Source organism: Quercus robur, chromosome 4 (assembly GCF_932294415.1).
Source record: "Quercus robur chromosome 4, dhQueRobu3.1, whole genome shotgun sequence".
Taxonomy (NCBI): Eukaryota; Viridiplantae; Streptophyta; class Magnoliopsida; order Fagales; family Fagaceae; genus Quercus; species Quercus robur.
Window position 1 is genome coordinate 50,254,818 of NC_065537.1, and position 26,041 is coordinate 50,280,858.

General features: G+C 36.4%; 2 protein-coding genes across 5 annotated transcripts in view; one reads left to right on the top strand and one right to left on the bottom strand.

Annotated features, from left to right (window-relative positions):
• LOC126722846 (copper transport protein ATX1-like) overlaps positions 1 to 26,041 on the top strand; it is an 80,874-nt gene that overhangs the window by 15,805 nt on the left and 39,028 nt on the right. The window lies entirely within an intron of this gene.
• The window catches only part of LOC126722841 (pleiotropic drug resistance protein 2-like), a 42,094-nt gene continuing 24,422 nt past the window's right edge, over positions 8,370 to 26,041 (bottom strand). The window contains exons 1-20 of one of the 4 annotated variants that reach the window (XM_050425981.1): positions 20,325 to 21,019; positions 20,048 to 20,168; positions 16,559 to 16,647; positions 16,261 to 16,345; positions 15,606 to 15,896; positions 15,445 to 15,535; positions 14,414 to 15,314; positions 14,111 to 14,271; positions 13,849 to 13,952; positions 13,595 to 13,760; positions 13,377 to 13,508; positions 13,124 to 13,269; positions 12,246 to 12,578; positions 11,360 to 11,650; positions 11,183 to 11,266; positions 10,892 to 11,025; positions 10,553 to 10,780; positions 9,927 to 10,098; positions 9,444 to 9,698; positions 8,370 to 8,681 (exon numbers count right to left, since the gene is read on the bottom strand). In XM_050425981.1, coding sequence (XP_050281938.1) covers positions 8,412 to 8,681; positions 9,444 to 9,698; positions 9,927 to 10,098; positions 10,553 to 10,780; positions 10,892 to 11,025; positions 11,183 to 11,266; positions 11,360 to 11,650; positions 12,246 to 12,578; positions 13,124 to 13,269; positions 13,377 to 13,508; positions 13,595 to 13,760; positions 13,849 to 13,952; positions 14,111 to 14,271; positions 14,414 to 15,314; positions 15,445 to 15,535; positions 15,606 to 15,896; positions 16,261 to 16,345; positions 16,559 to 16,647; positions 20,048 to 20,168; positions 20,325 to 20,710 — 4,440 coding nt within the window. In that variant the 5' untranslated portion in view covers positions 20,711 to 21,019 and the 3' untranslated portion in view covers positions 8,370 to 8,411. Of the gene's footprint in view, positions 8,682 to 9,443; positions 9,699 to 9,926; positions 10,099 to 10,552; positions 10,781 to 10,891; positions 11,026 to 11,182; positions 11,267 to 11,359; positions 11,651 to 12,245; positions 12,579 to 13,123; positions 13,270 to 13,376; positions 13,509 to 13,594; positions 13,761 to 13,848; positions 13,953 to 14,110; positions 14,272 to 14,413; positions 15,315 to 15,444; positions 15,536 to 15,605; positions 15,897 to 16,260; positions 16,346 to 16,558; positions 16,648 to 16,783; positions 17,010 to 19,595; positions 19,865 to 20,047; positions 20,169 to 20,324; positions 21,020 to 26,041 lie in introns of those variants that run through there. The other 3 variants (XM_050425983.1, XM_050425982.1, XM_050425984.1) reach the window with 3 other exon arrangements.

Here is a 26,041-nt window from a genome sequence, read left to right on the forward strand (position 1 = left end):
AAAACATTTTTATCCCATTTACCTAGCTCTTTCCCGCACCTCTCCACCTTACACAAAATATCACCCTCAGTCCCAATGCCACTCCTACTATCCCAAGTTGAACAGACCACCTCCTCACAGCTCGGGTTTGATAACCACATTTGTTCAAATCGAAAAAGTTTTTTCCGAATAGGTGGAATCAAACCAGAGAGTGAAATGAGGATTGGAATATGATCTGATGATGTACAATTCAAATGGTACACTTTTGAGCCCCCAAACCTCAAGAACCAACTATTAGTGACCAGGCATCTATCAAGCCTCTCCCAAATTGAAATTCCATTTTCAAAGTGCTTGCTCCAAGTATATTTTGAACCTTCAAATCCCTTATCCATAAAACCACATTCATCCATCACCTCCCTAAATTGCTGCATCTGATTATGAGGCCTCCTTGAACCTCCTAATTTCTCATCTTGTCTAATATTTCATTAAAATCCCCATAACAAAGCCATGGCTTCTCTGGCTGGGTGTTTAAAGCCCTAAGCTTATCCCAAGCTTCATGTCTTCTAGCTGTATCGGGTTCCCCATAAAAACCAGTTAATCTCCATTTATTCTCCTTATTTTTATCGATCACTACATCAATATAGTATTTATCTGAACCTTCCACCATTAAGTTTATCGAAGCTTTCCAATACAGAACTAATCCACCACCCCTTCCCACTCTAGGAACAACCCATCTATGATCAAAACCAATACTTCTCTAAATAACTTCTAGCCTTGCATCATCTGTAAGTGTCTCGGCTAAAAACACTACAACGGGATCTTTTGCCCGTATGATTTCGACGAGCTCTCTCCCTGTACGCAGGTTCCCAAGCCCACGACAGTTCCATGCTAAACAACTCATTGCTTCTGGCGGGGCTGACCCTCAGCTCCCGCCACTATATAAGGTGTATTGTCTTCACTACAATCCATTTGAACTCTTTTTGCTGACAAACCAAAGTCATCCGCTTCTGAATCTGCTTCTCTTTTTTTTCCATGGAGTTTAAGGATTTTTGCCGTTTGTTCCTGTTGCTGGTTTCTTTCTCTGCGTGTCCATGTATGGCTTGCACGGGTTCCTTGTTTTTTTTTGTGCCCTATCTTCAGTTGTAGCACGTGACTTGTTTAGTTCAGTTTTACCACTTAACTTGTCACGTGCTTTAGGGTTGTTGGATGCTTTCAAATCTGATCCCATAATATTAGCCACCCCAAATAATTGTGCCAAGCAAATCTGGTCATTATTAGCTTCCATATGTGTTTCAGTTTCACTAGGAAACTTTATGTCCTCAGTGATTGTCCCGTTAGGAGTCCCTTTGTCAACCGTATCTTCCCTATTAATTTCCTCATCTTCATTACGGTTTAATGAGGAATTATGGGCTACATTAATATCCCCTTCATTGTTGGCCGTTACATTCTTTGACAGCTCCGGTGATCTTCCTCTGCCAGAAACAGAATTCCGGCCTGAATCTCCAGCCTCCGATACCCCTGAACTCCCTTTCTTCTTTGCGGCATAGAACCTAGGAACTACAATTGAGCTTTTCCTTGCAGCGATAAACGGCGGAGCTCTTAAATGTGGTCCAAACTCACGTTGCTCTAGTGTAAGTGTGCCTTCACTATCAATCCATAATTCACAATCTCTGTCATCGTGTGTAAGTCGCCTGCACCAGTAGCATAGGTTTGGCAGCCTCTCGTACTTGAAGGCGACCCACACCTGCTTCCCTCCTCCTCCAACAAATATCAACCTTCCACTGCACAAAGGCATAGAAAGATCAATTAAAGCTTGAATACGAATGAAGTGACCACCATCAAAAACCTTTGGGTCCGTCGGCGCAAAAACCTCTCCCAACACACTACCAATTTTCTTCGCCGCTTCAATTGTCATATATTTAATCGGGAGTCCATGAATCTAAACCGATAGCTTTGTCTTCTCAAACTTTATATCATGCATCGGGGACTCATTCTCATATCAACTCATTACCACCAAGTGTTTGTCAAAACTCCATGGTTCTCCATCTAAAATCCTGTCAACATCTTCCTTTTTCTCAAAAGTGAAAAGAATCTTGTGTAAACAGCAACCCGGTCCCTCTTTATCTAAAAGAGTAAGCCGATTCCATGATTGAGCCAAATCATCCATCCTCACACCTACTAAGACTGTTTCCCAAAACCCCCGGAAAAAAACCCAACAAGCCTAGAAATAACCGTGTTATTCCAGGAACCTAAAGCACCTTCGTTGAAGGGACACACTAATTCTACTGTGTAAGGAAGTTAGATATGAATCCCACTTCTAGGCACAGAGAAACTTTTTGACAAAAAATGTTTGATTTCTAATTAGACATCTTACCTATTCCTAGGTCTTTGCTAACTGTGTTGATTTGACATCCAGCAATTAATAGAATATATAAATATGAATTGTCTTTTATTAAGAGCTTGGAATTGTCGAGGACTAGCATTTGGGGATAAAAAAAAAAAAAAATTATTATGTATCCTCAAACACTACTTTAGTCATTTTACCAATTCATTTTACAACTTAATCTACATTCCAATTTTTATTTTTATATACAACTCAATAAAATAATATAAATTACCTAACAAAATAAAAAAAAGTATTATTCTCTCTCTTTCCTTTCACTATCTTTTTCTCTTTACATACAACTACAAGATTAATTTTTTTTTTCTTTACAACCTATGAATAATAAGGTTGCATATATGCAACCTTACTATTCATAGGTTGCAAATTTTTTTAAGTATACAAACTCGGATGAAGTGAGTTTTTGCTGTCTTGGATTGTAAAATAGCAAGCGAAGGGTGTTTACACAACCCAATGCTAGTGCTGTAAATGAAGTCTTTTATAAAATATTACAAATTTTCAAAAAATTTAAATTTTACAGCTAAATCATGATATTGGATTTTCAATATATTAATATTGGTTCAATTACTATTAATTTTGTCCAATTATGTGTTAAGTCTTTGTCTAGCTAGATAGGTTGACAATGTTAAGTGATTATCGTGACTTTGATAAACTAATTTCTATTGTTTTACTCTTTTAAGTGAATTAATCATCAATTTAGTCCATTTGATCAATTTTAGTCTATTCAGTCCACTCAGTCCAATTCATTATACTTCGGTATATTTCAGTCTAGTTCAGTCCATTATGCTCTCTCTCTCTCTCTCTCTCTCTCTCTCTCTCTCTCTCTCTCTCTCATATTTTTTCCTGTGTGAATATAATACAAGCCATATCATGACGTGACGTCGTATAAGATTGGGTTAGAGTCATAGTTTTGATAACCTAATTAGAACAGCTAATTTTGACCCATTTTAATCTGATCCAAACCTGAATAAGTCAAACTTAAACCCAATTGACTAGACATATTTATCTCAAGTTTACATGAAATCTTTCTATCATAACATGTGTGAATAACACATATTCTAATTACCTAGTGGCCCGTTTGGTAATGTTGTTCTAGTAACATTATTTGTATTTTTTTTAAAATACGTGTGGGTGAAAAAATGTGTAATGTTATTTAAACACTGAAAACTGTTGATTAAACTCACCAACCAAACAGCCCTCTATTTTGTGAACTTCATTAGTTAGAAAGTTACTTCAAAAAACAAAAAAACATTTACCTTTAAAATAATTTTTCAAAAAAAAAAAATCTCTATTTCATATAAATATTTTGTCTTTTCATTCCATTTTCCAAGTTTCCAACGATAATATTTTGGTCCAACGGTCCTATTTTTCTCAAGTATAAAAATAGCATCACTCTCTCTAAAATTCTCATTTAGCACTCCATATTTTGTTTTCTCTTTAAATCTTTATGTCTGAAGATATTCCACCCAAAATGCTTCCTTTTCACTCTGACTCTGACGACTCTTCTATTGATGAAAAGGTGGACATAATTGTAGGCTTTATGGCAGTTGCTGGCCTTGCTCTTGCTATGGAAGAAGACGAAGAAGAAGAACGATTGACGAAGCTGGAGAGAAGAAGAAGAAGAAGAAGATCAAGACCATGTCGAGGTTGTGGAAAAGGCAAGGATCATGATTCTTCCTCTTCAGACACAAGTTTAACTAGCGAGATCTCAACCTCAAGGTCAATGAGGGCAACAAGGACAAGGCTCACCGTAAATAGTACTTATAACGACCCTGCCCCAACTGTGTAGATATTGTCCACTTTGGGGCCCATACCCCTCATGGTTTTGTTCTTCCCTAGGTTACGCTGAGGAAAAGGCCTTTACACATTGAAGGGAGATCATTTCTTATAAACACATTCCCATGTGCTTCCCTAGGTGTAAGGTTGAATTTATTCAACCATGTGTTGGCTTTATTCCATGACAAATTTGCTTGTAATATAGCACTTAGAAACCTTGTATTTAGGTGGGAATCATGTAAGGGTAGTGTGTGAGAGAGTGTGAAGAAATGCTCAAGACAGTGCAGTGAAGCAGAGACTCGCGGCTAGGACTCGCGGGTGGCTCACGGCTTGCAAGCCGTCAAAAGTTGCTCACGTGCAGAGCATGCAGGGGAGCTGAACAGTCACGCCACCTGGAGCACTACATGACAAAAATCCAGACTGGCCATTAAGTTAGCTCGCGACTCGAACTCGCGACTCAGTCAAGTCGCGAGGTCAAGTCGCCAGCCAGCCCTGTTTTTGGAAAAACTGACTCTTCGTATTCCATTCTCACACCAGTATAAATACCCCTCATTCCCACAAGATATGTGTGGCTATTCAGAAAGAAAAACCCTAAGAGAGGTTTCTTCAAAACACCCACCCAATTAGAGAGAGCTACTCATTCTTAGAGAGAAACCTTTGTAGTCTCTTCTCATTCCCTCTCTCATTGTCATACCTATTGAGAGGAGATTTCTATCCAAACACTACCCACACCAATTTAGAGTGTTGAGTGTTTTTGGAGCTTTGGGAAGCATTGGAGGATGCCAAGGATGGCGGATGCTACGGTCTAGTAGCGAAATCCGGTAAGCTAGAAAAGAAAAAGGTTCGACGCAACCTCGTTGGAGCAAGAAGCTTGGAGGGCTTAGGTACATCGGGTAGATTAGGCTTGGAGGGTCTATTGCTGTTCATGTATCCCAACTACATTTTCTAGTGGATTATTGACCGCTTGGAGGGCGGCGGAGAGGTTTTACGCCGAGGGCTTCGGTTTCCTCTTCGATAACACATCGTGTGTTGTCCTTGTGTTTGCATCTCTCTTCCCTTTATCTTTGCCTTTTATTTTCTGCTGTGGATGTGTTTTTAATTGGCTTAGATTGTTTACCCATTCTGTATTAAGCTTTTGTTCATGTTCCGCACATTAATTGTTTGATTTAAAGCTTGTATTGGTAATTTGTATATTGGGGGTCTAAACGTTCAAGGGTGTTTATACACATATTTGAACTTTCACTAGGTGATGTGGGATTCTATGGAATGCAAGACCCCCCCCCCCCCCTTTTTGGGTCACTACAATCCACCCCCCTTACGGGCACAAGCGTCCTCACGTGTGCGGCCCACACTTCCGGCTAGGGCATAGCTCTAATACATCTATAACGACCCCGCCCTAACTGCGTTGATAAAAGAAATTGGCAACCTTGAATCTCATCACAAAAGTCAGAGTTCTAATTCACCAAATACAAAACACCCTCAAAATAATTCTCCAATACAATGTTTAATGCCATAAAATAATAATAAAATCCTCAGTTCTACAAAAATAGTTCGTAACTGCTGTCTCTCAAGAATCTCTACTCCAGTAATCCCTCTAATGTATCTGTAATAGGAAATAAAGGGGAGTGGATTGTAGTGACCTAAAAAAGGGGTCTTGCATTCTATGGAATCCCACATCGCCTAGAGAAGCACATGAGAATGTGTTTATAAGGAATGACCTCCCTTTAATGTGTAGAAGCATTTTCCCCCACTGCTGTGTGCTTTGAGGGAGAACAAAATCATAAGGGGTACGAGCCCCAAGGCGGACAATATCTACACAGTTGGGGTAGGGTCGTTATAGATGATATCAGAGTTATGCCATAGCCGGAAGTATGGGCCCCACACGCGAGGACACGTGTGCCCATAAGGGGGTGGATTGTACTGCCTCAACCAACTCCATATGCCGCAACCCCAAGTTGTTGAAAAAACAACAAGACAATATTGACGGTAACAATATTGTAAAGGATCTCAACGACTCTTTGGTTGATTGCGATTGTGAGTCTGGGGCTTCTAGAAATTGAAGCCTGAAAGTGTTGGGATGGCTGAGCTTCAAGTCAAAACTTAGTTCACTGTAGTATGTACTGACTCTGACTCTGACTCTAGCTTGTTGTAAGGTTGAATTTATTCAACCATCTAATTGGCTTTATTCCGTGCCAAATTTGCTTGTAATTCAGCATTTAGTAACCCTGTATTTAGGTGGGTTTGTTGTAAGGGTAGTGAGTGAGATAGAGTGAAGTTTGCTCAAGAGTGTGCAAGAAAACAGAGTGTCGCGGCTGGGACTCGCGGGTGGACTCGCAGCTGCAAGCCGCCAGAAGCTGCACACGTGCCAAGCATGCTGGAAGATGAACAGTCATGCTAGCTGGAGCACTACAGGACAAAACAGGACAACTGGCCATACGGTTAACTCGCGACTGGATCTCGCGACTTGGTCAAGCCGCGAGGTCAAGCCGCGAGCCACCCCTGTTTTGCCAAAACCTGACGTTTCACATTCCTCTCCACTCCAGTATAAATACCCCTTTAACCCACGATTGAAAGAGAGCTTCCAGAGAGAATTTTGAGAGAGAAACCCTAAAGAAAAACCAGATTGTTTCACCCACAATCTATACCTTAGAGTCTCTTCAAATTCCCTTACTCTCTTTCTCTCCATTGTCAAAACCTTGAGAGGCATTATACCAAACCTGGTTCTCACCATCATCTCTGTGAGACAGTCGTTTGGAGTTCTGGGAAGCAGTTAGGAAGGAGCCAATCTTCATTGGTTGATGCTACGGTCTAGTAGCGGAATCCGGAAAGCTAGAAAAGAAAAAGGTTCGGCGCAACCTCGTTGGAGCAAGAAGCTTGGAGGGCTTAGGTGCACTGGGTAGATTAGGCTTGGAGGGTATATTGCTGTCCTTGTATCCCAACTGTATTTTCTAGTGGATTGATTACCGCTTGGAGGGCGGCGGAGAGGTTTTTCGCCGAGGACTTCGGTTTCCTCTTCGATAACACATCGCGTGTTGTCTTTGTGTTTGCATCTTCCTTCCTCTCTATCTTTGCCTTTATATTATCTGCTGTGGATTTTATTCTGTTATGGCTTAGATAGTATTTAACCTATTTCACATTATAGCATATGTTAAGTTTCCGCACACTTGTTGTTTGACATATTGCTTGTGTTGGTTAAGTTAATTTTTGGGGGTCTAAATGTTCAAAAGTGTATTGGTACACGTTTTTGAACTTTCACTTGTTGTAATAATTGTAGAAAGACATTGTAATAGTACGTTTGGTGGAAAAAGTGGCAAGCTCTAATTCAAAACATTAATATGATGAAATGGCAAACGCGACGTCATTTTGTTGGCTTTTTTATATTTGTCCCAACATTTGACAGATAGATTTTGATCATAAAATCAAACTTGTAGGTGAATTTTACATAGATCAGTTTACCGAGTTGTCATTTTATAGTCTAAAAACTTTTTATTTTTATAGTCAAACTTAAATATGGTATTCAAGGTCCATGAAGTTGATAAAAACAATTGGCAAAGACCGAACCTAAATATCTTATTCAATGACAATAAACTTTACCATGCTAACTGAAACGATGGAACCTACCAATATACTAAATTTAAACCTTTTCATTTTAGTACCATAACTTTGACAACGTTGTTATTTTAGTCTTTTATGTTGCTACTTAAAAATTGCACGTTAACTCTTCCTTTAAAAAAAAAATAGTGAGAAACAATGTTAATGGAGTATTTCTAATGGCAATGGATGAAAGAACTAAAATGACAATGTTGTCAAAGTTAATGGACTAAAAAAATAAAATTTAAACTTAATAGATTAAAATGATAATTCACAAAAAAAAAAAAAAAAAAAAAAAAAAAAAAAAAAAAAAAGAAGAAGAAGAAGAAAAGTATAGGGAGTAAGTAAATTGCATTTTTTGCAATGTACACAATAACCAGTGAGCTCATACTTCTTATGAGCACAACTCAATTTTACCCCAAAAATAAAAAGCCAATTCAAACTCTTAGCATAACTTTTTTTTTTTTTTTTTTTTTTTACAAGGACTTGAATTTGTGAATATTTTAATGATAAAAAGTCGTTAATTTACAAAGTTGGTGAAAAAAATACTAAGCCAACCATATCTTTCTACTAGATCAATTGCTCAGACAAAATCTTATTATCATTGTTGAAGCTTGAATCCTTGTTTTTTTTTTTTTTTTTTTTTTTTTTTTTTTTTTTTTTTTTATCTCCTTTGGAAGTTGAGGAACTTGATGCTAAAGGCAAAGACAAATAAGAAAATGAGGACAAAGCCAATATGGGCTGCAACAACAGCTCCAAGGAAGTTATATTCAAAGCCCAAGTGAGTCTTCAGGTAATATTTCATAGGCATATAGCCTTGTCCAGGTACCTCAATTGGAGTGGTCTTGTCACCCACTTGAGAGGTCACAAGGCCATAGATTGTCCAAGACACAGGAGAGCCCCAGTAATACCACCTCCACCATATTGGAATTTGCTGCACATGTCAACCATTAGAATTTTGAAATTCAATTTTCTTTTAATGTAATGGACTTGAAAATTGTATCATAATCTTGAATGGTGCATTCCATATCGAGATTCCCTCTAATTTGTAGTTAGATTTGTGACATGTGTTTCTTATTTGATTTTGAATGATTTATATGGGGATTCAAGACTGGATTTTTTAAATGCGACATGTCTTTCATCTAACTAAAAACTGGAGGAAAGTAGAGGATTTAAAATGGGAGATCAGTATCACAATCACACAAATATCGTTAAACCATAGTTTTTCCTACCATGTGGAATTTATGCATATGACATGGTTTCCCATTGTTTTTTTAATAAGCTGCTTTTATTTGTATATATGCTCAATGCTAAAAATGACTCATTAAGTCCTCTCCATTTGAAAATACTTCAATGTATACTTTATCTTACTTAAGAATGTATAGTTGAAGCTATTGGAATAGAAGAAAAATGTGTTAATTTGACTCCCACAAGGTTTCCCAACTCCCTATCTAGATGTTCAAATTTTGACTTGGCCCTTAATAATAACAGTTCATTGAGGAGGTCTTTTACACTCTATTGATTATGACAATGCTGAAGCTAGGATTTTATCTCAAAGGAGGCAAAAATTTTATAACCGACATGCCAATGCAAATTTGATATAAGTAAAATTGCTTCAAATAAAGCTTCTGTGTACTATACTCATTACGTGGATATATCATACTATATTTTGTGTAATTGTTTAGGTATTACTTACCGGCCTCATGATGAGAAAACCAGAGAACAGGTTCCAGATGTTTAGGAAGAAGGACATAAAAATGGCGGCAATTTGGTAGCTAGGAGTAAGAGCCACTACCATCATCCCATACAATGTGTAGTATATAAAGCACATCAAGATAAAGAAGTAAAACCACAAGAACTTTTCAAGTCGCCAATGGAATCCAATCATTGAGTAAAGGATAAGAGTGTAGACAAAAGTTTGGATAGCTACATAAATTATCTCCACTGCCACCTGCAGGGCATCAAATAAAAATGCCAATTATTTCTGCTGCAAATCAGAGTATTAAATTCATTTTTCATTCATTAATTAATATGTTTAGGATCCAAAGCTGACCCCAAAATTTTGGGACTAAAACTTTGTTTGTTGTTGTTGTTGTTGTTGTTGTTTCATTAATTAGTTGGTGTATAAAATTAAAAATAATTCCTCTGAGGTGATAAATTGGTTTTAATCTTCCTTTACCTGAGCAAAAGCATAAGGCAAAGCTGAATACATTCCTGCTGCTCTTTCACGGTAGAAGACTGTTCTTTCAATTGACACAACAGGCAGCACTGCAGCTGTGTTGGTGCTTCCAAGAAAAAGAGCAGAAGCAAACATAGCCCCCAGTAGATTCCGCAGGTCTTGTTCCTTGCGCCTGTTAACATGATAGTTTCATCATTAAACAAGCACAGAATGACAGAAATAGTATACTTAATTGTTGGACCATTTATTTTAAGACTCTAAAAGGTCAATGGTATGATTTTTATGTCTGTTAACATGATACTTTGCAATTAGCTTCAGATATATTCATCAATGAAGTAGCACAGAAATGGTGCACTTAATTGTGGAGTCCATCCATTGTATGACTAAGGGGTTAATTGTCCCTTTTTTATGCTTCTGTAACTATGCAGAATTCTACAAAATGACGAGTGAAGATCTAGTTAATAACTTCCTTGGATCATAATCTTTTTCAGTGCATGCTTAAAATCAGGTAATATAAGTAATTCTTGTTTAAAATCAATCATACCCTATGGGTTAATTACCATACCCTGGTAGTTCTTTGATATTAGTCCAATTTAAGATATGAAAATAAGAATTTTAAGACTTACGTCTTATCTCCTTTGTTCCAGAAAATTAGCCCAAATAGAACACCGATGACTATCGTTATGAATAACCGGATGGCATTGTATCGTGGGTTCCTCCAATAAGACCAATATTGCTTCCAAAAGCAAGCTTTACATTGAATTACAGAGGATTGGGAATATTTGGTGGGGAAGTAAAGGTCCTTCAATCCTAGTGATGGCGTGCTCAGCTCTTTGATGAGTTCTTGATTCCTCCTGTACAAGAAATCAATATAGAAAAACTTAGTACATCTGAAAATAAAATTGAAAATTGTAAGAGGAAAAAAGAAGCTGGAATTTTCTGAGAATTTCTAATGTACTTCTTACTTGTACAGTTCAGAATTGGCATAAATTTCTACAAAATCCACATCGAGTTGAGCCTCAACTGCAGGAGAACTAATTTCTAGCATCCATGTTGCAGGATTATATCCATCTTTGATCTTAGGAACATATGGGATAGCCTGAAATTGTCATATATTAGTTTGTGAGTAAAATTCCTAAGAGTTGCTGCATTGATAGCCTCTGCAGTGGCTATAGATATTAGCTTGTGATAAAAACTTTAAAAAGTTAATGCTATAAAATGTTGGTTCTCAAAGCATTGAGAATAGTGCTATTCACCTCAAAGTAATCTACAAGCTTTTGAGAATGGTGACCGAGGGGTCCAGCATAAATGACTTGTCCACCCCTCTTCATCAACAGTAGCTGTGGGCAATTTGATATTTAATTTAGAAGTGTTATGTGATTATAAGACAGTCAGTCAAACACAAAATGTTTATATTGATATATCCTATATACCTCATCGAAAGCTTCAAAAATGTCTATGCTTGGCTGGTGAATTGTGCAGACAACAGTTCTCCCTGTATCCACTGTGTTTCTCACTGTACGCATTACAATTGCTGCAGCTCTAGCGTCAAGGCCTGATGTTGGCTCATCCATGAAGATGATGGAGGGATTAGCAACCAATTCTACAGCTATTGTGAGTCTCTTTCTCTGTTCAGTTGACAGACCATCTACTCCTGGAACACCAACTAAGGAATTCCTCAATGAATTTAGCTCAACCAAGTCCATGATTTCCTCAACAAACATCTGTTGCACAAAAAATGAAAGCTGTGGTAAGTAACACCATTTGTAAAACTTTTGGTTGCTAGACATGCATGGTAATTGGACAATTGGAAGTTACATATTATGAGTTACATATTTACTATTAATAGAAAATCATTCATGTCAAGAAACAAAGTTTGGAAAGGTTAAGAAACTCCAACTTTTTTCTTGTCTTAAGACACCAAAATATTGAAAGCTGAAATTAGAATAAATAAATTGAACTATGCCTAAATGGAAAAAAAAAAAAAAAAATGAATCATGTAAATGGCTCCAAGTTGTATGAATAAAAAAGATTTTGTGAAGTAGTTTTCTACCCATATGACCTGTAGATATATGGGTACAGCCCAAAATATGATGTTATCTAATTATTTGGGCTAATTAACTTATGAAACTAGAATATTGTGGACTGAGGCACAAGTTAGTTTTTTTTTTTTTTTTTTTCCTTAGCTAGATATTGTGGACTGAACCAAACAGTAAAAACCACCTATTGAATTGAGAGATAAAATAGAATAAGCTCATACAGTCACGGAAATGACATGTTTGGAGATAAAACGATTAGATTTTGGACAAAGAAACATGCCTTTCGAGTTTCCTGCTTAACTTCCTTGGCAAGACGCAACCAGGCAGAGTACACAAGAGATTCATAGACGGTAACATTGGGTGAATGGATATCATTCTGTTCACAATAACCGCTAACCCGAGCAAAAGTTGCTTGGTTCTTGGGGTAACCGGATATGCTGATACTTCCTTCAATGTACCCACTAGTTTTTCTTCCTGCTAGCACATCCATCAATGTGGTTTTTCCAGCACCACTTACGCCAACCAATGCTGTTAGAATACCAGGCCTGAAAGCGCCACTAACATCTCGTAAAAGTTGGAGACGACTTTCTTCGATCCCTTGGCCCTTCATTTCCTGATGAAACAATGTTCAGAATCTAGATTTCAAAAACTAAAAGGTTCAAACTTTTGAATTTTTCCAAATATTAAGATGTTAGCTTGATGTGACACATATTATTATGAGCCTAATTAGGAAAACACCCAATACAGAGTTGTTCAATCTTATGCAGTATTCAAAATATCTTGACATCTTATTTTAACGAGCATCTTCTAGACATTCAGGATATCATTATCATAAAATTAATGGTCCCTCAGTCATGACAAATAGAATGTTGGAAATCTAGCAGTCCACTTATGATGCACTCTAGGAAAAATTATTAAAAGTTGTAAATGATTGTCAAGAGTTTTGTAACTCAGCTGGAAATTCAAATCCCCCACCCCTATTGTAACTATCATATTATCAACAACAAAAAAAAAAGGCTCTAAATGATCAGTCTATTGGGTAAATAAACCTTTTATTCAACTATTTTATTGAATCAGCTTTTATTTTTTCACTTTTTCTTGCCCTACCATAAGGCAATTCTCCAAGAGGGGAAGAGAGAAATGGGAAAAGATACTTACAGCTGGCATATCGACGTGGTAATTTACATGATTAAATGCAAGTGACAAGGGCTGGAATGGCAGAACCATTCCTCTTCTAGTAGGTGCATTCTCTGCACCACTACTAATTGAGTTGTCTGGAGTGTTCTTCATTGCCATATCAGTACCTGTACTCATTCACATGTTACAATCATTAACAGCAGGAACCATTTATTTTCCTTAAAGCAACTATGTAGATGATCTCTTAATGAAATAGAACTGCAAGTTATGGAACCTTGAAACAACGGAGCGGTTGAAGATGTACTCATTTCTATGCCTCTCATCTGAAGCTGTCCATTAGAGGACTGCTTTCCACTTTTTTTATTGTCATCCTCCTCAACAATAACGGATTTAGAATCACCTAAAGCTGCGTTTGATTTTCAAAGTAATGTCAGCTCTAAAATCTTATTGCAGTAACTGAACTGGAGATTAGTGTGGTAAATGATTGCTTACGATTTAGAAATGTGAGTGCTATGATAAAACAGATGTTAAAAAGAACAGAAAACCCAAGGAGTGCCCCAACACAAATCCAATACCAGTAGTCTTCCACAAACATGCCCCTGGCCTTGAGAAGAACCTTTCCGACGGTGGGTTCAGGAATAAGTGGGTACGGATTGGGCTGTAACAAAGAAAAAGTGAAGATAATTAATTGAAGATAATTATAAAGGAACAGAATGATTGTTTACAAGTTTTCTTGGAGATCTTACTGCACTCCATCTTTTGTCAAGAAATTCATTGATGGCTATGGCATTCTGTCCATACATCATGGGAGAAATGTAGTAGCCCCATATCATCCATGGTGCAATGTCATCTAGACAAGGAGAAGGAGGTTTTCACTATTTCAATTATTATAGCATTGCATGAAGAGACGAGCATCTCTCAACATATATTTGTACAGAATCATTTTAGTTGAGACTTGAACACTAAAGATTTATTGAAAACTGATCAACATAAACATAAACTGCTAACCTTTGGCAACAATGAACCCACCAAGGACAAAAACCAATAACAATGTAAAGGTACCAAGCGTATTTGCCACAACTTGAACTCTTCCCAGTACTGCAATAAACCGGAACAGAGATAGGCCCATCTGATGGATGCTGAAGAATGCCAATAATTGGCGGAAAAACCTAATAGAATTTTCAAGATATGTTAATAAAACATAAATTATATATTCACATAGCTCATGGATGGAAAATAATTGTACATAACAAGAAATTATATACGCGTGAAGTTTATTCATTCTGGAAGAATATATGTGCAAGCACATACCTACTAGCAGAAGGAGCAAACCCAATAGTGTAATATGTTAGGCAGATCCATACTCCTGACTCCATCAATGAGAGAGGAATCCTGAGGAGCCAAATTGGTAAGCCGAAAGCCCATGCTGGATGGAACAAGAAATCCCGCTGCTTAAAAAATACAGGAAGCCTAACAACAGTCAATCCAAGTTCTGACACTCCATTGAACATGACATTAGTGAGACTGAAGAACATTGCACCATAATATTTCCCTCCATCTTCTAATTGACCGTGCTTCATTTCGGTTCTAAAGAACACTGTCATGGCAATAATTGACATTATGGTAATCTGGGTTGTCTTGAATATGTATATAAAAGAGTTGCGCTTCATCAATAGCCACTCTCTTGCAAAGCAAACCTTCAAGAGTTCCCGATTAGAAATTCCATACTTCTCTTTTACTAATGCAGCACAATGAGCTTTAGACCTATCATATGGAATTCCAAGCTCATCATAAAGTTGCTGGCCAATGTGAAAATTATGAAAGTGATCTACAAACTCAGGAACACTAGTATATCGGTAAGGTTCATTCTTTTTGCACCAATACTGCACCTGATCCTTTTTGGAAGTAACCTCTTGCAAAAAGTCTGCAACTCCTTTCCTCTCTGGGCACTTAAAGCCAACATCTTCAAAAAATTCAAGTACGTTCTCACACGGACCTTGGTAGACAATCTGGCCTTCTGAAAGTAAAATAATGTCATCAAAAAGATCAAAGGTTTCAGGCGCAGGTTGCAGAAGAGAAATTATCATTGTCACATCCATTATATGAACCATCTGCCTCATGAACTTGACTATCTGGAAAGTGGTTGAACTGTCTAGACCATTTGATATTTCATCCATAAAAAGAGCCTTTGCTGGTCCAACCAACATTTCTCCTGCACTCGGTATAATCATTCCAATTCGACATTTTGTTAAATCCAAAAACTGGAAAAAAATTAAAAAAAAATACACTGACACTTAAATTTTATATGTAGTCCTCTTTTATTCTATGTTTTACATACATACCTATAGTAACACGCTTCTTTTGTCCACCAGATATGCCTCTTCTCATTTCATTACCCACAATAATGTCAGCACAGATGTCCAATTCAAGAATCTGTTGTACATACTTTGAAAAGTTAGAAAAGAAAATTTTCTGAGAATTAAAAGGGTGGTTACCAACATACCTTGAGAACATAATCTGTAACAAGACTTGTTTCTTGGCCTGCCATTGCTGTGGCTTTCATGAATGCATCTATCTCAGGATCTGGTTTTATTCCAACTTCTTTTTCTCGTCTTGACAATTCTGTCAGCAGGTCATACCTTGTTCCAACTCCCAAACAACGTCCTGAAAAGTCCAATGTCTCTCTGACTGTCATTTCCCCTTGATGAAGATCATGTTGGCTAATGTATGCGCATGTTCTCTGAGGAACAAATTCTGATAACTCATGACCACAGTAACTGACTCTCCCTGATATCTGTTCATGTAAGTTGTTAATGACGAAGTTAGGACTTCATAATATAAGAGTAATCATTACTAGAAGTACTCAGAATTCAACAATTACTTTTGGAATTTATTGTGAAATAGCTTGAAAAACTAAATTTTTTTCATAAATTAAGAAACAATTTGAGGAATGTGTCTTGGAAAACTGATGTAACGAATTAGCAAACCAGACTTCATGAACTTTTTATATACTAAAATTTCCAGCATTACCTGCTCATTGCTCTATCCAAATAGGAAACAAAAAAAATTAAAAAGATTATATTATAGTTTGAATAATGCAAGATCTTAAAATGTTTAGCAGACATTGTCCTAGTTATAGGGAGGAGAAAATGACACACCCTGAGATCCTTGTCCCTCTTCCCAGCAAGTGCCTGCAGCAATGTTGTTTTCCCTGATCCTGGAGGTCCCAGAAGCAGTGTCATTCTGGAGAAACACCACCAAATTAATCAACAAGGTACATACAAGAAATTCAAAAGCTCAATAAAATAGCCTTGACACTGCACATGAGAAGAAAAACTATATGGTTAATTCTAATTCATTAAAAGGTTTTTCTACAACATATTGTTTCAAGTTTCAAGTTTCAACAATAAGTCAGGGGACACAAACTACATGGTAAGTTTTGCAATAATTCAATACCTTGATGGCTTCACTATTCCACTCACGTCACGTAGAATCTTGACAACCCTTTTCTTCGATGGCAAAAGCTTGATTAACCCAAGAACCGCCTATTTATCACAACAAATTAAAAACCAAACCATTGTCAGTACATATACCAAGCTGTAAAATAAATCGAAGCAACATTTCTGCTATGATGCATTGACGGCAACAATTGAACACGTATTGACAACAACAATTAAATACCTTAATTCTGGTGTGATGCCAATTGGACTTAATGAAACCTTTATTTGTCTCATTCCAAAAGTCAAGTCCCCCCAAAAATTACCGAATTCCATCCTATTAGTTTGTGCAATGTGAGCTACAAGATTATGTCCAAAGTGCTCGCTAACTGATTGAAGAGAATTCTTGCATAAGTGTTTAATGAATCTCAAAGTGCTTTTGTTCCAGAGAGGCAAATAACTGACAATGTGCTTGTGCAATGTCCTATTAACTGACAATTACCGAATTCCATCCTATTAGTTTGTGCAATGTGAGCTACAAGATTATGTCCAAAGTGCTCGCTAACTGATTGAAGAGAATTCTTGCATAAGTGTTTAATGAATCTCAAAGTGCTTTTGTTCCAGAGAGGCAAATAATTGACAATGTGCTTGTGGCTTTTGAAACAATGCACTGTATTAATGGGAGAAGAAAAGGCAAGGAGGCTTTGATGGCTCTAAAGCTTTATATGAGCAAAGCATACAATAGGGTAGAATGACGGTACTTGGAAGTGATTACGCGAAGATTAGGGTTTAACAAGAGATGGATTTCACTGGTGATGATATGTATTAGTACAGTCTCCTATTCCGTGTTAATTAATGGGGAGGTGAAAGGCAACATCATTCCAACACTAGGGCTTAGACAAGGAGACCCAATATCTCCTTATTTGTTCTTGTTGTGTGCTGAGGGACTTTCTGCCATGTTGAGAAAGGAGGAAGAACAAGGAAAGATACGGGGTATTTCAGTTAGTAGGGGGGCGCCTCGGATCTCCCACCTTTTCTTCGCGGATGACAGTATTGTTTTCTATAGAGCATTGGTGGAAGAGGGTAGAAGAATCCTTCAAGTACTAGAGGACTATGAAGCCAAGTCTGGACAGAAACTAAACAAGGATAAAACATCCTTATTTTTCAGCAAGAACACTAAGAGAGAGGTCCAAGAACAAGTAAAGCAGATTTTTGGGGCTCAAATCATCCAACACCATGAAAGATACCTTGGGTTACCTCTGCTCGTAGGGAAGGGGAAAAGAAAGGCCTTTAATCGCATTAAAGACCAAGTAGGCAAGAAAATAGCGGGTTGGAAAAGGAAATTGCTCTCAAATGCCAAAAGAGAGATTTTAATCAAAGCCGTAGCCTAAGCCACTCCCACGTACACGATGAGCTACTTCAAATTGCTGGACTCACTTTGTAAAGAGTTAAATGCCATGATGAGCAACTTTTGGTGGGGGCAGAAAGACAAGGAGAGAAAAATGGCGTGGATTACATGGGAAAAGCTTTGCATACCGAAAGAAGAGAAGGGCATTGGCTTCAGAGACTTAAGAGCGTTCAATCTCGCTCTCCTTGCAAAACAAGGTTGGAGAATCCAGCAAAATCCTACTTCCCTTGTGCACAGGGTATTCAAGGCAAGGTACTTTGCGGATAGGCCTTTTAAAGAGGCTATGTTAGGTAGGATATTTGGAAGGATAGGTGGTTGCCTACTCCGGATTCCTTTAAGGTGGTCAGCCCGTGTATCCCAGTAGAATCAAACAAAGTCTCTTGGCTGCTGGATCGAGAGTCAAGGTCATGGGATGTTGACAAAGTAAGAAGCTCTTTCCTCCCACATGAAGCAGAGACAATACTTGGGATATCCATCAGCCCACGGTTCCTAAACAACTCATTAATATGGGCGTGGAGTACCAATGGGAGATTTTCAGTGAAGAGTGCGTACAAGGTTGCCCAAAAATGCTTGAAGGAACAGAGTCATAAGGTGGATGCAGGTGGTGCCTCGGATAACTCAAGGATGAGAACCCTTTGGAAGCTAATTTGGAACCTAAAGTGCCCCAACAAAATTAAACAATTCATATGGAGAGCTTGCAAGAACATCCTCCCGACAAAGCAACAACTGAGAGCCAGGGGAATTAATATTGAGGATCACTATGACCTATGTGGGATGAGTGAATCTTCAGGGCATACTTTGTGGGGGTGCAAACTTGCCGCTGAGGTTTGGGTTGATTCAAGACTAAAGCTACCAGCAGTGCTCAACCAGCCACAGGAGTTCCTTGAAATAATATGGGAAGTGAGGGAAAGGAAACCTAACACTGATTGGGACCTTTTTGCAGTCACGGCATGGAGTATTTGGAACCACAGAAATGCTGTTAGGCACAGGGGGAAGCACAAGGATGCAGGTAGAATCGCTAAAGAAATAGCTGAGAATAGGAAGGAAGTTAGGCAGGAACTTCACAGCAGTGGTAAACTTCCTAAATCCACCAATTCCCAATGGTCTCCTCCTAGATGCGGTTGGTATAAAATAAATGTGGATGGGGCAGTTTTTAAGGAGGCTGAATGTTGCGGGGTGGGGGTGGTTATAAGGAATGATAGGGGACTGTTGATGGGAGCTATGAGCAAACGGGTTGGGCTGCCGTTGAAGGCATTGGAAACAGAGGCCTTGGCGGTGCAGGAAGGCATTCAGCTAGCCTGGGATTGAGGGAGATTATGGTTGAAAGTGACGCCCAAGTGGTAATCTCGGCCTTGCAAAATCCTGTGACATGTCCGTGGTCCATCCAGAAAGTGATTGAAGGGTCCTTACTAAACCTTAGCTGTTTTAAGGTCTGGTCTGCAGCACACGTGAATAGGAAAGGAAATGTTGCAGCTCACATGATGGCTAGAATGGCCAAATCAGTAGAGGATTATAAAATATGGGTGGAAGATACTCCGCCCATTTTAGTTGACCAAGTGCTCAAAGATGTATCAAATTTGTATCAAGTTTCGGTCCAATGAAAGTTATCTAAGTTTCTGATAAAAAAAAAAACAAAAACAAAAAATACCTTCTCTTTGATGCATTGACAACTGAACTGAATTTATTACAGATATTGTTTGATTCATATGTCACAATCTCAAACTCTCACCGTCAATTTGTACATGAAAATTTCAAAAAGAAAATCAACTTGAATTTTCATTCGGATATACTCAAAATTTGAAAAAGAAAAAACAGATATATGTTTTGTCATTTTGGATATGAAATCAGTCTTAGAAATTAATTCCCATTTAAAAGTAAGTTAGAGAGAGAGAGAGAGAAGTAGTATTTCTTCTCAAATTTCAAGAAATATATACTAGAGCCTTTAAAACCTTGACTACCCTACAACATTCCATAATCTTCCAAGATAAAAATTATATAGAGACGGGAGAAGAAGCAAAATTGGATCATGGAAAATATAAAACTTTGTTGTGTAATCCCCGTTTGACTAAAAAAATACCAAACTATAGGAGACAAAAACACCTCAATTGAATTCAAGTATGAGTTCAGCAGAGTTGGGAGTGCCCTGGCTCCAACATATGCATCTCCTTCGATTGATAAATGCTCAAACCTGACTTCAATCTTTGGAATGTCAATTCCCACCCTAAAAGCAAATGATTAAAGATCATTAGAAGCTTAAAATCAAAATTAATAATGGAACTTCGATTCAACCAATTAAAAGAAGAAGAAGAAGAAGAAAAGGCACATACTAAAACATTATGTAACCAAAACTATACCCTACTCTTAGAAAAGGGTCTACCTATCAGTCCTGGCCCTTAGTCTACGAAACAGCTTCTCATTATCTTCTTCAACAACCTTAAGTATACTCTCGATGAGATGCTTCTTGTCATGCACTCCAAGATTGGTAACATCAACCTCTTGATAACCAACTCTCCCATTATCCAAAACCTGCTTCAGCATTCCTTTCCTCAACCTATCATACGTTGGAAGCCGCTCTAATGCCGCCCACATCAGCTCCTCTTCATCATCTTCCCTCCCACTCTTCTGAAACACATCAGTTTGTCCTGTCCAAGCCTCACGCAAGCTCGATGAGGCCCAGCTTCTCTTGCTGCTGGATGACCGGAAACTCATCCTCTTGCTGCTCATGGACCTTACAAGTTCATCTCCAGCCAAAGCAGCTGCCATAATGTAATACAATACTCTCTTTTTTAACTTTTCGAGCACCTGACTATTCCCTAGTGTACGTGTAATACTATACTTAGCACTTTCTTACTTTAATGCACTACAAAACTTATTTTGCCATAGAAATTCAAAAGAGTACTTAAAAATAGTGTGTGAAGAAGTTCAAAAAAGTCTGTATGAGCTCATGAACATGTGAATCTTGAATAACAACTCAGATAGTTTTAAGCTAAATTTGGAGATGATGGGTGTGAAAGAATGTGTGGCTTGGTGGTAGTTTGGACATGGTATATGTAGGAGAAGATGGTGAGGAGTAAGAGCATGTCACTGACTGAAATGGGTATTAAAGAGTTTGGACAAAGTTGAAAGAGTACGCATGGAATTAATTATCCAAAGTGATGCAGCCACCCTCTATCCTTAGGCCAGCCAAACAACACCCCACTACCATTAGGACTGACAACCAGCCACCCTCTCTACCATTAGGACTGACAGCCAGCCGGCTTAAATAGTACATGCATATAGAAACACACGTGAATCCTAATTTAGTGTTGGCCGCTGGTGTTGTTCTAGAAAACTAAGAAGAGGCACTATGGTATATATATTTACTATTCAGGCATTTATATACTTTTTTTAATGCGTATTTTTGGATGAGCTTTTTTGTTTTGAAAACTGATTATATTGGCTATATTTATTTGTTTGTTTAAAATTGACAAAAAAATATATAATTGTGCATAAACAAAAATTGAGACTTTAAACTGTTGTGCATAAACAAATATAAATGCACTATGAGCCTAAATTGTTGAGTCTATGGTTGTGTTTGTCATTAGCTTAAAAAGCCAACTTTTTTTAACTATTTAGCTTATTTTTGCTACTATTCAGCTTATTTTTGGTACTATTCATGAACCTCATTGCACTTTTTGATACTATTCATAGGTCTCACTGTACTATTTTAGCTACTTTTTAACTTTATCTACAGTACTCTCAATAAAAAAATTTCAATTTCAGCTAAATAAGCTATTCCCAAACGAACTTTATGTATGTCAATAGTGAAACTTCTAGTTGTACCTTTAAGATGTCCTACACATTGATCTCACAGGACATCTACTGTGCTAAATAAATCAATTCATTCAAACATTTGCTTAAATGAAAAGTTAAATGAATATTAGTGTATATATATATATATATATATCTCTTTTTTTTTTAAAGTGACACATGACACTAATTAAAAGATTAAATGAAAGAATTTTCAGAGAATGTATAATATGACAAACCTTATACTCTAATTCATGTGTTCCTACCGTTAACATGTATAACATGTGCGTTTAGTTTATTTAGCTTGAAAAATACTATTATAAACTAGAAAATAAACCCTTTTTTTTATAGGATCTAGAAAATAAACTTAACCATACATGTTTACTAGTTTGTGCTTTGGTGGTAATTGTTTTTTTTTATAAATAAAATCAATTACATCGGGTCGGAATTTTCCAATACTTTTTACAAATCATTAGAAAATGTTACATGCTGATCAACTAGAAACATAGAAAATTTATTTGATTATCCTTCTCAAAAATAAATAAATAAATAAAAACCAAAAAATAAACAAAGGCATATACATAGTTACATACAAACGAAAGAGGCTATACTGTGAAACGTTAGAAGCTAGCTGCCAAAGTAGCTGATTGTCTTGACTCGAGTCAAAACTACGACCGGACACTTACAAAATCTAATGGATATATTTCACTTCAATTAAATCGATAAAACCCCCAAATTCTGTTCCATAAACTATTTTATTACTGTAAATATTGAGACTACATTTTGATCTTCTGGGTGTATAGTATATACAGTGTTCGTCCAAAAGTAACAACAATTTTACAAACAAATACAAGTCAAAAAAAAAAAAAAAAAATTAATGTTCCTCACCCTTCCCTATTTTATTAGTGTTCTCTGTGAAATTTTTAAGAAAACAAAATTTAATTCTTTATTAAAAGTTTAAAATTTTGCAAATCACTCTCTTTTACTTATAGAGTTTTGTAGCAATAGTTTTTAATTTCTTTCTTCCTAGTATACATTTAACCTGATATATTAACAAAACTAAAACTAAAGTTCACTTTTGGCCCTCAAAATTTAAATCCTTCTTGTTTGATTTTGTTTTCGTATTAGGTTTGTCATCCATTTCTGTTAATGATCAAACCATTAAAGGCCCTTGATATTTAACAATTTCATGAAATACTAACTCTAAAGTGTAGTAGAATGCAAGTTTTTTTTTTTTTAATTATTATTATTATAGGCAGAACTACATATACGGATGGTCAAATTACTAACAGAAATAGATCACAAGGCCAATATGATACAAAATCAAACATGAAAGGTCAAAATATAAATTTTTAAATGTGTAGGATCAAAATGAAACAATCTTTAGTCTAAAATTAATAGCACAAGGGGAATACTATTTAGATCCATAAAGAAGGCATGTGATCATACCAACCGAAGTATGCACACTTTGAGTTCCCTTAAAATTGGTACATCATCTCTCTCTTTATATATATATATATATATATATATATATATATATATATGTAGTATTTCCTTTTTAGTTGTGTTGGGGTCAAGAAGAAATGTGCTTTTGTACCTACTACCGGGGTTCAAAGGAAAGGGGAGTTAAGCCCACTACTCATTCTAATGTTTTGAACAATGGAGGTTAGGGTGCACTGTTAAAAAGGTTCTCACTCACAGAAAAAAGCATGATAATGATCAGATAATGATGATAAACTAGGATTACAATACAAATGAGAGAGAGAGCAATACTTATGCTACCACACACATAAGAACTTTTTGAAATTTGGTGCTTCCTATAATCAGAAGCTTAGGCCTATGTTAAAACATTATTGTGGTTGGTGAGGTAGACAAAACTTGAATAATGGACATTTTGCATGTCAAATGAGCACATTTTGCATGTTACATGTAATTCTTCATTTCCATATGAACAACCTACACAACCAAAAGAAAATATAAAAAATATCTTAACATAGCCTTTTCATTTTATAGCTGTTCAACTTGCAATTTCATAGATATTTTGTAATCAACTAGTAGAAAATATGAACAACCTACACAACCAAATAAAAATTTTAAAAATATTTTAGCATAGCCTTTTCATTTTATTTATAATTAAAAGTTACAAATACTTGAAGAAACAATCCAGCTTAAAAACGTGTAAATTAACAGGTAACTTGTGAGCAACTGGTGGTTAAAATAGTAATCAAAATGATGACACGTGTCCACATCATTCAACACCAAGACCTTTTATGTGATATTTTTGCACCAGTCATGTATTTCAATAGAAAATATCTAATCTCTAAACATATTACAATCTCATCTGACGATTATCTCAAAATATGAACATCATGTGGTTCTAAAGAATTTGGAATTTTTACTGAATTATTTTACAATCTCATCTGACGGTTATCTCAAAATTTGAATATCATGTGGTTCTAAAGTATTTGGAAATTTTTTTATTTATAAAATTCCCCCAAGATAATCCATTATAATTTGGTAGAAACCAAAAGATAATATAAAAATTAGTTTAGCACACTAAAAGATAATATAATCTTAATTCTATAATAGCCTTTTCATTAATTGAGAGTTGGACATACTTTACGAAACAATCCAACTGTTGAACTTGCAATTTAATAGATAATCTGTAATCAACTGGTGGAATATATGAACAACCTACACAACCAAAAGAAAATATAAAACATATTTTAGCATAGCCTTTTCATCTTATTTATAATTAAAAGTTATAAATACTTGAAGAAACAATCCAGCTTTTGAACTGAACAGCTTACACAACCAAAAGATAATCTAAAATTATTCAAGCATACCAAAAGATAATATAAAAATATTTTAGCATAGCCTTTTCATTTTATTTATAATTGAGTGTTGGACATACTTGAAGAAACATTCCAATTGTATTTACAATTGAATTTCCCAGCAAAGCAACTCATTCAACAATGTCCTTTTTTTTTTGGTTATTTTCTTTGGTTACACAAACTGTTCAGGCAACAGTGAAACTTCCCAGCAAAGCAACTCATTAAACAATACACTACAAAAAAGTAGAAGTAATATGTTCTAACTATGTGCAACTGTATCAAGCTCTAACCACATGCATAGTTGTTTTTTATCTAGATACACTGCTACCTATGCCTCCATAGTGGTAATAGTTCTGAATCTATCTATGACACTTGTGGACCAAGGAGGCACATGGCTGATGTACTTCAGTTATTTATTGTGTGTTACAAAAGAGAATTTGCAAAATCATATCCCAAAAGGCATATGGGATACTATGGAAGGTAATGATGTGGCCTTTGCATCACAGCTTGTGGCAAGAGACAATGGTTCAGATGAAAGTTTACAGGTATAAATGCTGTATTGGGAAATTTTCTTCAGCTACTACAATATTGCCTGATTTTGCACTATATGATTTTTCACATTATTTTTGGCTTATCCCTACCTAGAACTTCCCCACACGTTAACCAAACCAATTGAACCAAATCAACAAATTGAGCTACAACCCAACTCAAGTTAATAAAACCAACATCAAGTTACTTCAAGCGGCTATACAATTAACTCTTAACAATAAGCTGTAATTAGTTCCAAAAAAGCTACCTACCAAAGCAGGAAAATGGTGTGCAACAGATTTTTACATGTACAAAATTACTTTAATGTCTTTGTAAATACATTATCATAAAAGTAACTATTTTTTGAGACATGGTCCAGGCATTATAATCTAGTCAAACATGCTAAGCACCTAGCAAATATGGGAATCGATGGAATCCACATCAATTAATTTTCTAATGCCTGCAACCACCAAGCTCTCTAAACAACTTGGATATCCAACCAACCTTGTCACCTTCTGGAAAACTTCAATTAGTACCACCACACTGAAAACTTAGGGGCCGTTTGGATTCACAATTTCCATAACTCAATTCTCAATTTCCATAACTCATAACTCAAAAATGGTGGGACCCATAGAAAAAAGGTTGTTTGGCAAACGATAACTTTGTTTTCATTACTTAATTCTCTGATTTTTGAGTTATGAGTTATGGAAACTGAAAACACATTTTGGCTGTTTACAGTTTCCATAACTCATAACTCAATGGTAATATTGTAATTAAACACACATAGGGGACCCACAAACAGTACTCAGCCACAACTTTTGACCTTTGACTTTTTTTTTTCTTTTATTCTCTGGGTTGGCTATTCGGTTTGGTTTCTTCTTCTTTCTTTTTTTTTTCCTCCTGGGTTGGTTGTTCGGTCTGGGTTTTTTTTTTTTTTTTTTTT